The sequence below is a fragment of the Fistularia commersonii genome, chromosome 34, assembly GCF_037954325.1.
Source record: "Fistularia commersonii isolate RoL2024-O1a breed Wild chromosome 34, RoL_Fcom_v1.0, whole genome shotgun sequence".
Classification (NCBI taxonomy): domain Eukaryota; kingdom Metazoa; phylum Chordata; class Actinopteri; order Syngnathiformes; family Fistulariidae; genus Fistularia; species Fistularia commersonii.
The window spans coordinates 4,863,269-4,875,009 of NC_141317.1; the positions used below are offsets into that span (position 1 = coordinate 4,863,269).

Consider the following 11,741-nt stretch of genomic DNA (forward strand, 5'->3'; position numbering starts at 1 on the left):
TTAATCTTCACACTGACATAAAGGTATGCGTATTTTAAGAAGGCGACCACTCCAAAAGTAAGCAATTAAGTATGTGAGGGACTGACCCTGTTCGGGGAGCAGCTGTAGACCGTCATTGTATTTATCCCATGAGTGATGTTCTGTACTTGAACAATGTGATACCCGTGGCAATGTCAGGATGGCGGGTTTGGAGTGTGTGTGTGTGTGTGTGTGTGTGTGGGGGTAGGGGTTGTACGGACCTCGGGGTAACATAGCATCCCATTGACCCCAGGTTCAACTCCTCCGCGTCTGGAGCCAAGCGCTGTTCGGAACTATGCAGAGGATATTTGTCAAAACGAGTATGTCCAATGTAAGCCGCCCGATGAACCAGAACCAGATGTAGCTGTCGAATACTGGAAGGAAATGTATTGAGATTCAAACACCTAAGTGGGGGGAAAGATGAGGTGCTAGATGTCTAAGGGATGGTTTGTTAAGCGTCTCTATCGTTGCATCGCTTCACATTTTTACTCCTATGTTTGTTTAACCTGTCTCGCGCAAAGAAGTATGACGCCCGCTAATATATCTCACCAGTCGGTTCTCCTCCTGTGGCTGGCGGTCGGGGTGATTCGACCCCCGGCTCTGTAACTGCTTTCCGCTGTGAACCCGCAATCCGTCTATTTATTCCACATAAACCCACCCGTCACCTGGTCACGCTGGATAACAGGATGACGCGCCTATATTTTTTTTTAATGCCTGCGTATCATAGCAATACTTAACCATGTCACATTGCTTAATTCCCCTCCTGGCATTAATGTTCACTCGCCACATATGTCGTTTTTTTTTTTTTTTATTTCCTCCAGAGCCAAGCAGAAGCCCACTACAAAGGAAACCGCCACGCCAGGAGAGTCAAAGGCATCGAGACCTCGAAGAGTCGTCCTCAGGAGGGGGACAAACCGCAGACTGTGACCCCCACCGCGTCCCCGTCTCCGCCAGGAGCCCCTGGCACAACTTCTGACAGCGACCCCAGCAAACAGGGTAAGAAGGCAGGAAAAAAAAAAGACTGTCGCGTTTAAAAAAAAAAAAAAAAAAGAGGTAGGTCGTGACAGTATATTGAAATCATCGTTACATTTCAGGGTTTGTCGTTCTGCCGGAGAGAAACATCTGGTCCCGCTAGCTTTGAACTTCGTTGCGCTTTCTGACTTGTGTCATTGTGTTCGCCGTCAGCGACGTCCAAAACCATTTTGGTCATTAAATATCATCAGTCGTCTTTTTATTTCCCCCGACATAAATCAATCATAGGTTCGATTTTCAGTTTAATGAAATCATTTTTAACTTGAAGTTCGCTCAGAGAGCATAAACCTCCTGTGCAAAATAATAGACTGTTGAACATAAGATCCATTGTGTTGGGTCTTTGCAGATCACGGCGGGACTCTTCACAAATTATTTAGAAGGGCAGCGATTCACCAAAGTTCAGGCAACAAAAATTTAGATGAAAGTAATCTCTTGAGAGAAGTAACTCGGCCCAATCGGGACGCTTTCTTCTGCTCCGTGTGCAAATTGAACGCCTTGTTTTGCCATGCTTCCAAAAAACAAATAGTCATAGTTAACGAAATGTAATTGATGTGTGTCTGACTAAGCCGTTATTTGAGTCTGACCCAAACTTTAATAAAAAAAATGGTGACGAGCAATACAGTGGGTTTTGCGCGATCGTCTTCAACGGTCAGATGGACAGGTTTTTTTTTTTTTTTTTTCCCAGACGCCGGTGATAAATCCCCCCCCCCCACCATTTCATTTGGCAGGTTTAATCATTATAAAATGGAATTAATCTCCTCAAAGTTCTTCAAAGTAATGGCATCAAGTCTGTTTGAAAGCGTTGAGCATTAGTGAGCGCATTTTGATGTTGGAAAACGCAAGCATAATGTATGACCCAATTTTCTAATATTACTCAAAAATTTAAATTCAAATTCTGATCTCAGTGTAGTTTGCATTAATAATGTAGGATTCAATATTCATTTTAAACCCATCGCTGGGTGATTGTTATTAATAGATGCTGTTCCCCAGCACGTTAGACAGGTTTTTTTTTTTCTTTTTTCTTAATGGAAACCCTGCAAATACGGAATCAATAAAAGATACTCCAACCTATCAGATTAAGTCACAGATTTTCTTTGTTTTCATTTCACATTTGATTCATGTTGTTGTCTGGCAACCATGAGTGCCAGGATGATCAGAGTAGACGCTTCCCTGCCAGAAAAAAAAAAAAATGGGTCAAATCCAACCACAACAATGCTGTATTCAGCAGTGCAATATAAAACTATAGTGATTTGGCACACACACCACATGGCAGGTTCTTGGCGTCCCTTCAAGGAGGGCCCTGCGGTTTTCATGTATCTGGATGTGTCTTCGCATGACGAGCTATTTGGAAGGTGCAATTTGTCAAGAGTCAAAATAGACCATGTTGCCCACAACAGCGGTAATGAGTGCTAAGACCGATCGAGAAAAAAAAATAAAGATGACACCGTCACTGTAGATGATGAAGTGGAATATAAGCCGTCGCCTAAATGAACCCAGAAGGTACAGCTGATCTGACTCTAATGACAAGTAATTCTCTGCTGGCAGATTGATGTATTAGCTGGTAAGAACACGGTTCCTTGGCTGTATATTCTGGTCTCTTACGGTTTCGTCAGAGCTCTTTTGGCATCATCTTGTGCAAGCCTGAAATTATATACGCGTCTATAGATGCACATTTGAGTAGCGAGCGTGTTTATAAATGCGTGGACGATGGGATTTATCCCTTTATTATGATTTTTCTTGATTGGTTTCAAGAATAGCTTTTATTTTCGCGAGTGGAATCCGTGCAGCCACCCAGAGGCTGGGCACCGTGTCCCTTCTGCCCTTCTTAATTCAGCCTCCAGAATTTTCCATTTCCTCAGAGCCACAATTTTACTCTTGCATCAGATTCAAGGCAATGAAAACACCAGCCATGTTTTTGTGACATTTGCGAAGGATTCTGTAACTAAATGTTTACCAGACATTTCCACCTTACTGACCAGATGGCAAAGCAGCAAATGCGAAACAAAAAAAAAAAAGTGCTTCGGACCAATAAAGGCCAAAATCTATCAAAGTAGAGCACGTGCATGAAACTGTCAATAACAAAAAAAATAAAGATTAAAGATCCCTATTTACAAATTTTCTTTTTTCCTGTTGCACTCCCAAACATCTGGCTGTTTTACTCTCCCTCTCCCGAGGGTGTTTGTATGTGAGATCACCTTTAGTAAGATTTTGAGGCGTGAAAGTCCTGCAGGCCTGCAATGACTGAGATCTGAAAGCAGCGACATGGGAAAGAATGTATTTATCGTGACCCTGGAATCCGGTCTCTTCCTGGTTTGCTCGCGTGTTTGTGTGTGTCTGCACGTATAGATGTCCTTCAGTTTGATCCGGTCCCGTCGCTCCGCGGTGGGGCTTTTGGAGCCGCTAACCGAATGTTGCCATATTTGGAAACCAACTCCTGTGGGGTGGACACGGTGGTTTTGTCTGGCGGTTTCAACACGGGTCATTGTGGGGCAGTTATTCTGAAACTTATAATAATACACCGGGAGTCGGGGGGGGGATGTATACGATAATTGTACACACTTAGAGTCCATATAAAAACATTGTGCTAAGCACAATGAACGGAAGGCTTCCTATAGAGCAGTAATCCCTCGCAACACATAATCGTGTGCTTTTGGCGTTTAGCAAATCTGCATCTGAATGGTTTGATTCGAAATGTTGTTCCCCGGCCCCAGTACTTGTATGATGACGTGCCCTTTTTTGCAATACATAATGTCCTTTTTACAACTATCCAGCAGTGGCAGTTCTTAACGGGGACACTGCAAGAGGCTGCCGGAGGGCGAAAACGGAGAAAGGTCACGAGTGTTTGACTGCTGCTGGTTCTCTAATCTTGCAGCTATCAGAGCAGATCCCGGGTTTTACAATAGGGGGGGTTTCTGGTGAGCATTGCCCCAAAAAAAGAGGAGGCCCTAGGCTTTTCGGGGGGTTGGGGGTGGGGGGGTACGCCCTGGTGAGATCAGGGTTTGGCTCAGCGTTCGACTGCGGGCTTGATGGAGGCAGCTGTTTACTTAAAGAGCTGGAGAAACTCCACTTCTCCCCCCTTGCTACTCCTTTCCCTCTCTGCTTTCCCACATCCATTCTAATGAAGGACCCCGTTAAAACCACAGTGATATTATTACCTTGTAGTCCACACACACACACACACACACACAAAAACACACACCCAAGGTCAATTAACCAGATGACTGTCACGTGACAGCTAGAGTTGCATGTCTGCAAGGTGACTGTGGGGTTGAGTTTCGTGGCTCTCGTTCTCTCTGCATTCTCTCTGCGTTGTTACAAGGGTCACATTTTATTGGAAATCGTTATGTGTTTTTCTATTCAAAGAGGTCTATTAGGCGAACTGAAGACAACAACACACAACAAATTAAATGTAGCTTTAAAATAAAAAAGCTAGAATTTGAGTGTTCGCACTTGAAAAGGACTCGAATTTCAGGGGGCGGACGGTCGCGGAAAAGGAACCCAACTGCATTATGGATAAGGACAGTCTCTTAAGTCAAGCGTTGGGTTACAAAGCTCATTAATCATTATTTCCTGGGGTAAACCTGCCATTTCTGCGCCGTTCATTAGCGATTTGTTACTCAAAGTAACGTAATCTGTTTACGTTGATCGACTACAATAACAACCTCCAATCCATATTTTGCGTAATTGAGGGTAATCCTTTGCCTATCAATCCCAAGGGTTCATGTTCATTCTGTGCGCAATATTGTAAATATTTGTGCGTTTTAATACACACACACACACACACACATACATGGCTTCTGCAATGAGCTGAGACCCCGCTGCGTTTTCCGAGGGGGGAAACGGGCAGGTTGAACGTTGACTTTTTTCCGCATACAATGGAAGTTCTTTCCATCCAAATTGTGTCCCTGTTAAATCCCGCGGCTTTATCAACAAAACATTTCCCCACGGACGGCATATTATACATAGCTTTAATTTCCTGGGGTGGATTAGATGCCCCAGACCAGTGTAAAGCATCTGGACCGAGTTATCTCCCCTCCGTCGACCTCTCCCAGTGAATAATGCCTTCTTCTATTTGGCTGTGAGGCCGGCCAGCAGGAAGGGAGGTCAGTTATCCTAATCAATGTTTCATTAGACTTACAGGACATCTGTACTTTCTAGAGAATCCGGTTACCGAGAGAGTCGGTGGAAAAACAAAAAAGGAAAAAGCGGCATTCGGAGACGCCCGGGAGTCGGTCATTTCTGCATCCATTTCGGTCGCCCGATTTGACAGAGTGGACTTTTCACCTCGGCGGTTGTGTGCCGCTGAGGGGTTAACCTCTCCGTGAACTGGGACGGACTCACCGTCGTGTTAGTTGTAACAGTGACCGGGTGTGATGGCTTGATACGGCAGAACTCTAGGCGACCACAGATCGCAAACCCTACCCCCCCCCCCTTTTTTTTTTTTCTTTTTTTGGAAATTCGGCCAAACATCTCCATTCATCCTGACCTGAGTTTAACTCAAACCACATGTGATGGATGCTGTTCATTTAGGCATTTGTCTCTCAGGGTTGTAATGAATTTATGTGGATATACTCGATGTCCCAGTGTGAGAGTACACTTAAAACAATGTTACATAACCGCGTCGCTTCTCTGTCATTACATGTCCTGGAGCTTGGGGGTAATTTCTGTATTAAGCTTAGTCTGCTCTTTAACTAACAAACAGTTATAATAATTGAGGGGGAGGGGGGGGGGACATCCAATGTTGGATAGAATACTAGCGAAACAAGATCACATTAGACTTGAAAAACACTCAGAATTCCTGCATGGGATTCGTCACTGTACGGCGGGTGTCCGGGAGGCAAGGGGGAGGTGGGGGGGGACGACATACCAGCGCAGATTGCATTGAGAAATATTCCTCCTCTCCTCTTTTTGTAATGAAACATCTGTTGGACGATGGCTGCAGCCACCAGCTCTGCAGCTGGAAACTTCCAAGGTGGAAAGAAAAAGGGAATTTTTCAATGGAAAAGTGCCGGAATGCGAAGCACTCAGTGACATTTTCCAGAAAAAAATGTGATGAGGTAGAAAAATAACCATGGGTGACCATGATAAGAAAGCAAAAGATATATATACATATACACACAAACACACACCTAAATATATATAAACACACGGTGTCCTTTTTCTATCATCTCATATATTTCAATCTGTTAAGGAGCCTTGAAAAAAGACCCCGTGGAGCTAAAGTGAACATTTATTTTCTTACCAGAAATACCCTCCCTTTTATCCCTTTTAATACCGTAATCTCCAGTGGATTTTCTGTGGCGCTACACCCTGTTGAGTGTAGAGTGGGGTAGGGGGGACCGAGCGGCCCACCCGAATTTAGGGCGTCTTTATTCGGACAACTCCCATTAGTTTGGGAATACCGAAGGCATGGCGTATGTGAGGGACTGATTGAGAACATGTGTGTATATGTTCTGTCATCATAAAAATAAAAATCCCCTGCCGATCTCCAAACAATAAGACGCCGAGATGTTGGTGGGTGGAAGGAGAGCAAGAGGGCCGCTCACTTCCGGGTGTGTGTGTGTGTGTTTTTCTTTTAACTTATCCGTATCCCTCTAACAAACCATGTGGCGCTGCGCTTCGACCGCGCCAAAATCTACAGGTAAAGGAAATAACCGAAACATGCTGAAGACGGAGTTTCTGCTTCCTATTTTGTCCTTTGGAAAGATTTCAATAATATTGTTTTGGGACCAGATCAGATAAGAAAAAAAAAAAAAAAAAAAAGCTGGCCTGGCCGCTTCAAAAAGGCCCTGGAAGTATTTAAAACGCATGTTCATCGTTCGCACTAAGGCGGACTATACGTTCTCCTCCCTTCGCTCTAGTTTATTTTTAATTTGAAATAAAAGGAGCGGTTTAAATTGTTTACATCCTGTGTAGCGTTTCAATAAAAAGCGAAAAAAAAAAAAAAAAAAGGCACTCCTGCCTGGAAAACCCGTTTTATGCGGCTGGTCTGATCGTCGCCTGGCATCGGGATGGGAGTGGTTGGTGCTGCGGTTTGACCCGACTGGGGTTTCTTTTCCCAGGGGGTATTTAGCGTCGCTTTAGCTTAAAGACGAGTTTAAAGTCGTAAAACACTTTACCGTTCCAATAACATTTGTTTGTTTCTCTCCATTCTGTCTGTCTTTCTCGGCAGATGACGCACGGCCTCTGTCACAGTTAAATGGGCCCCTGCTGGCCCCGGGGCCCCTCCCGCCTCTCGCGACCCCACCCACCCCACCGATGGACTCCCCCGTGCCCTCCGTCTGCCCCCTCTTGCCCACCCCGACACCACCTCTGGTCCCTCCTCCCTCCTCCCCGGGCTGCGGCACCGGCAGCGCCGGCCCAGATCAGCCCGGGTCTGTACCTCCGTTCGCAGGGGTCCCCGGGCCCCCGGGCTCCGGCAGCCCCTCCAACCCGGAGACGGAGGAGGACAAAGCCAAGAAGCTGCTCTACTGCTCCCTGTGCAAGGTGGCGGTCAATTCCTTGTCACAGCTGGAGGCCCACAACAAAGGTGGGTTCTTTTGTGCAACATAGCTGTTCCTCAAAAGGGTTCGGCGCATATAGTTTGTCCCCAGAAATGAATCATAGTAAATTAATTATTCCGAAGTTAAAAAGGTGCACAGGTATAACCTCTGAAAAGTAACGTTGAATGTGCCGGATGCAAACCACATCGCTAACAGTGAAACTGAAACAGCTGAACTATCATAGGCTAATTCTCAAATTTGTATAATTTTCTATGAAGTACTTTATTTACTTTCGTAAAATTACACGAATAGAACGACAGAGGCGAATTTGTTTTTTTTTTTTGGTTTCCTGCGATGCTAGCTTTAACTACCGCTGTGCTTTTCCTGCCTTTTGAGAAAATAAGTGGAAAACAACTTAGATGCAAGTACATTTTTGTCATCCCCCCAACTTAAGGGTATTTTTCAGTTCTTAGTTCAGCCACAAGAGTGCAATAATACAAACTAAAGACTTTCCTCCACCCCATTTGTTTACAGAAGGACAAAACCAGTCCGGTGGCTGAAATTGGTACTACAACTTTTGGACCCTACACTTGAAATGGATGATTTTGTCACATTGTCATCCTCAGATTTTAAAATAAAAAAAAAAAAAATCACTTTTATACATATAAATAACATTTTGAATCATATTACAGTTAAATGTCGCGATGATGTCATCAAGTATTTTAATGGCTTGTTCATATTATCACTTACAATTATACATCTAGCTTTTGTTTACTTTAGAGATGCATGCACAGAAAAAAAATTAAAAATAAAAAACAGATAGGAAAAATGTTCCTCGCTTTAAGAACCCCTGGACTGAATTTGAGAAAGCAGAGGGTGATGAAGAGAACACTGATCAGCAGGTAACTGATCTGTCTGACACAGAGAGACCAGATCTCTGTAACTGAGCACTAATCTCCTGGTTTCAGAAACTTTCCTTAGGCGTCCTATGTGTGTGTGTGTGTGTGTGTGTGTGTTAGTGCGCTTACCTAGACTGCCAACACATGCACACCATTCATAAAACTCTCTTAACTCACACAATGGCATCCCCGTATATAATAGCATGCCAAGATGCATATGTTTTCCTTTTCAAGATGCGGCATTGAAAAACATTTCCCGTCGCCTCCAGCCTTGAGTGGGAAAACAACAATAGGTGGTTATTTGGCCGAGTGCATCACGGCAACACCAACCAATGTTATTTCAGGGCTTCAAATGCATTAAAGTTGCCGCCGCCACCGCCTACTTTAATCCTACCAAGTCATCGTTGCCCGTGACCCAGTTTTCCCAGTGAGAACAGTTTGTATCTGTTTGCCATTCGCACTCACAGGCACATGCATTATTCTGCATGTAGATGTTCTGCAGGGAAGAAAATCCAGCACATAGGCTCCATTTACGGAGAGACCTAACGCGGGGAACCGACTCCACGGCAATGCGGATCCATCCTCCGTGCCCAGAGGAACGTTTGCGGCAGCCAAATCAGCCAGCCGTGAAATTGACCAATAAATACTTCTTGATGTTGGATAAAGGTTTATGATCAATAAAGCGCAATTACCGATAGCGTTATAGCTCGACTTGACTTTGGAAGAATTTGGAAAGCGCACTTAATTACTTTGAATGCAAGTGAATCTACCTTTAAGGCTAACATGCACACGCTTGCAAATTTGGTTCATCTGCGCGCCGGCACGTTTACGATGTAGATGCACGTGTCACGGCTGTGCAGGAGTCAGCGGACTTGGATATTCGTGTCGCGAATTGCTTCGAATTGAAATTCATTGAGGGAGGCTAATGATCTGGAAGCAATCACCCCCCGCTCATTGTCAAAAAAAAGAAATACTATGCATGTTAGCGCAGTCCAAAACTAGAAGCATATGCTTGAGTTTTTTGGGTACAGAATAAACAGCAGAAATGCCAGGAATAAGAAATAGACGGATGAAGGGGTATGAAGCATTTCGCAATTTATGAACAATATTTTCCGTCGATTCATCTTTGTGCTTTCAAGCGTCCCTTGTCTGTGCATTTGCTTTACGAGTCGACCTTGCGAAAATAATATTAATAATCTGCTGTCAGACCGTGAAAGAAGCGAGAGAGACGCCCCGTGGGCACATTTAGGGCCGCGAGCAAAAATCCACCATCCCAGCCCACCCCCGACCCCCCGACGGAGCCCACAGCCTCCGTGTTCCTGAACCCCAACCCCCGCGATGGCACTCCACTCTGTAACCTTAGCTCTGTTCAAAGGGATTTCGGTGAGGGGCTCCACGGTCTGCGCCTGTGACAGCAGGATGCATCGCGTTAAGATGAAAGAGACGGCAGAGTAAGGGGCTCTCAGTCAAGACGGAATTTCGATTCGACTGTACCGACACATTACTAAATACAAATGCAAACGCATGCGCGGAATGAAACTTTGCCTCTGAATATTTTCACGCCACAAAAACCAACAAGCGACTCGTTCCGGTTAGCTTTTTAGTACAAATAATTGAAAATCGGTCTCATTTTTGAAACCCCAAAATGAATATTTTGAAAAAGCTCGCTATTAAACCAGTATTTCGGGGGATCTGTATAAATATTTTTAATATTTCAAGATTCAAAGTGTCATATGTGCGTGAAACATGTAAAGATGTTTTCCCCGCACAATGAACTTCTTATTTTGCCGTCTACAGTGAAGCCAGATCGGTAGCAATAACTAATAAGCATATCGTTACACTTTTATGGTCTAAAAAATATGTTTGTTCCCATTTTGACATAATACTGCTGCTGTTAATGGGACTCAATGTTGAAATCAAAAAACTTTGTATAATTTTCTTAAAATTCTTACTTTGATCATTTGCCACACATTTTTGCCGTCATGTTATCAGTCACTTATTGTTGTATTTCGGTTAAGGAGGGACCAGAGATCAACCTCTCCGTCAACAGCCTGCATGGCTGTCTCACTGCAGCCATCTAGTGGAGCCCAACTGATACTTGAGCTTTTTCAAAAATGATCAAACCCAGATACGGTGTCCGTCAAAACAGAATTACTGCCCCGGCGTTCTATTTGAACTGGTATTTGAATTCAAATACCGCCGCTGTGTTGTATTTCAACGTTGAAATGAGGTTCATTTTTATGCTTCTATTTTTGTTTTTGCGCGTGCGTTTGCACCCAGGTACCAAACACAAAACTATCTTGGAGGCACGTAGCGGGCTGGGCCCCATCAAGGCATATCCCCGCCTTGGCCCCAAGCCCAGCGGCGAGCAGGGAGGAGGGCCGGTGGACCCCAACACTCAGGAACGAACCTTCCACTGTGAGATCTGCAACGTGCGGGTCAATTCCGAACTGCAACTGAAACAGGTAAACGGGGCGTCGCCTTTTTTTTTTTCCCGGCGTCTTCGAAAGCGACTCTTTTATACGCTTTTTGTTCCGTCTTTCCAGCACATATCAAGTCGAAGACACCGGGACGGCATGGCGGGAAAGCCCAATCCCCTCCTCAGCCGGCACAAGAAGCACAGGGGAGCTGATCTGACGGTAAAACCTTTTCGAGTTCCACGATTTTAATTCACCGCGGCTGGCAAAACCCGGCGCCCAAAGACCGGCTAGACGCTACCTCGAGGAGTTATCCCCGGAGTCGCTATCGCTCAAAAAGCCCGTCGGCTGTTTTCCGTTTGCGTCCTCGTGAAAAAATCGCCGCGGCCGAACCGAAAAGCTCCGCATTATGATAGATCAAAAGAATCTCGATGGGGAAGGTCTAGAACTGTTTTATATCTACCATGTGTCGAGCCTCTGGAACTAATAACGCCTCTCTCTCTTTTCTCTCCGCTTTCCTGCATCTGTGCGCACACCCCTTTCTATTTTTAGTCCTCACTGACCTTCTCCAAGGATCTCACCAAAGCTTTGGGTGCAGGGCTGCTGCCCAACCCCTTGGCTGTTGCTGCAGCCATGGCCGCCGCAGCGTCCTCAAACCCACTGGCTCTCCGCGCAGCAGCTCCCGCACCGCACCCGCACCATCACCTCCTGCAAGGCCCGCCTCTCAGCCACGCCATCCTGAGGCCCGCCCCGGGCCCCATCCGCACCACCCACGGGCCGATCCTCTTCTCTCCTTACTGACACATCACCCTCTGACTTTGGCCAGTCAGGAGCAGCCACTCCAAAAAAAGCACACTGTGAAGATTTCGAACACGATCGACAAACAGCAAATA

The 11,741-nt window shown here is 45.3% G+C and overlaps 1 protein-coding gene across 3 annotated transcripts in view; it reads left to right on the forward strand.

Moving 5' to 3' along the window:
- The window catches only part of znf385a (zinc finger protein 385A), a 55,576-nt gene extending 43,835 nt beyond the window's left edge, over positions 1-11,741 (forward strand). For all 3 annotated transcript variants that reach the window (XM_086142009.1, XM_086142010.1, XM_086142012.1), the window contains 5 exons: positions 840-1,014; positions 7,223-7,579; positions 10,712-10,896; positions 10,978-11,070; positions 11,401-11,741. In XM_086142009.1, coding sequence (XP_085998135.1) covers positions 840-1,014; positions 7,223-7,579; positions 10,712-10,896; positions 10,978-11,070; positions 11,401-11,649 — 1,059 coding nt within the window. In that variant the 3' untranslated portion in view covers positions 11,650-11,741. The remainder of the gene's footprint in view (positions 1-839; positions 1,015-7,222; positions 7,580-10,711; positions 10,897-10,977; positions 11,071-11,400) is intronic.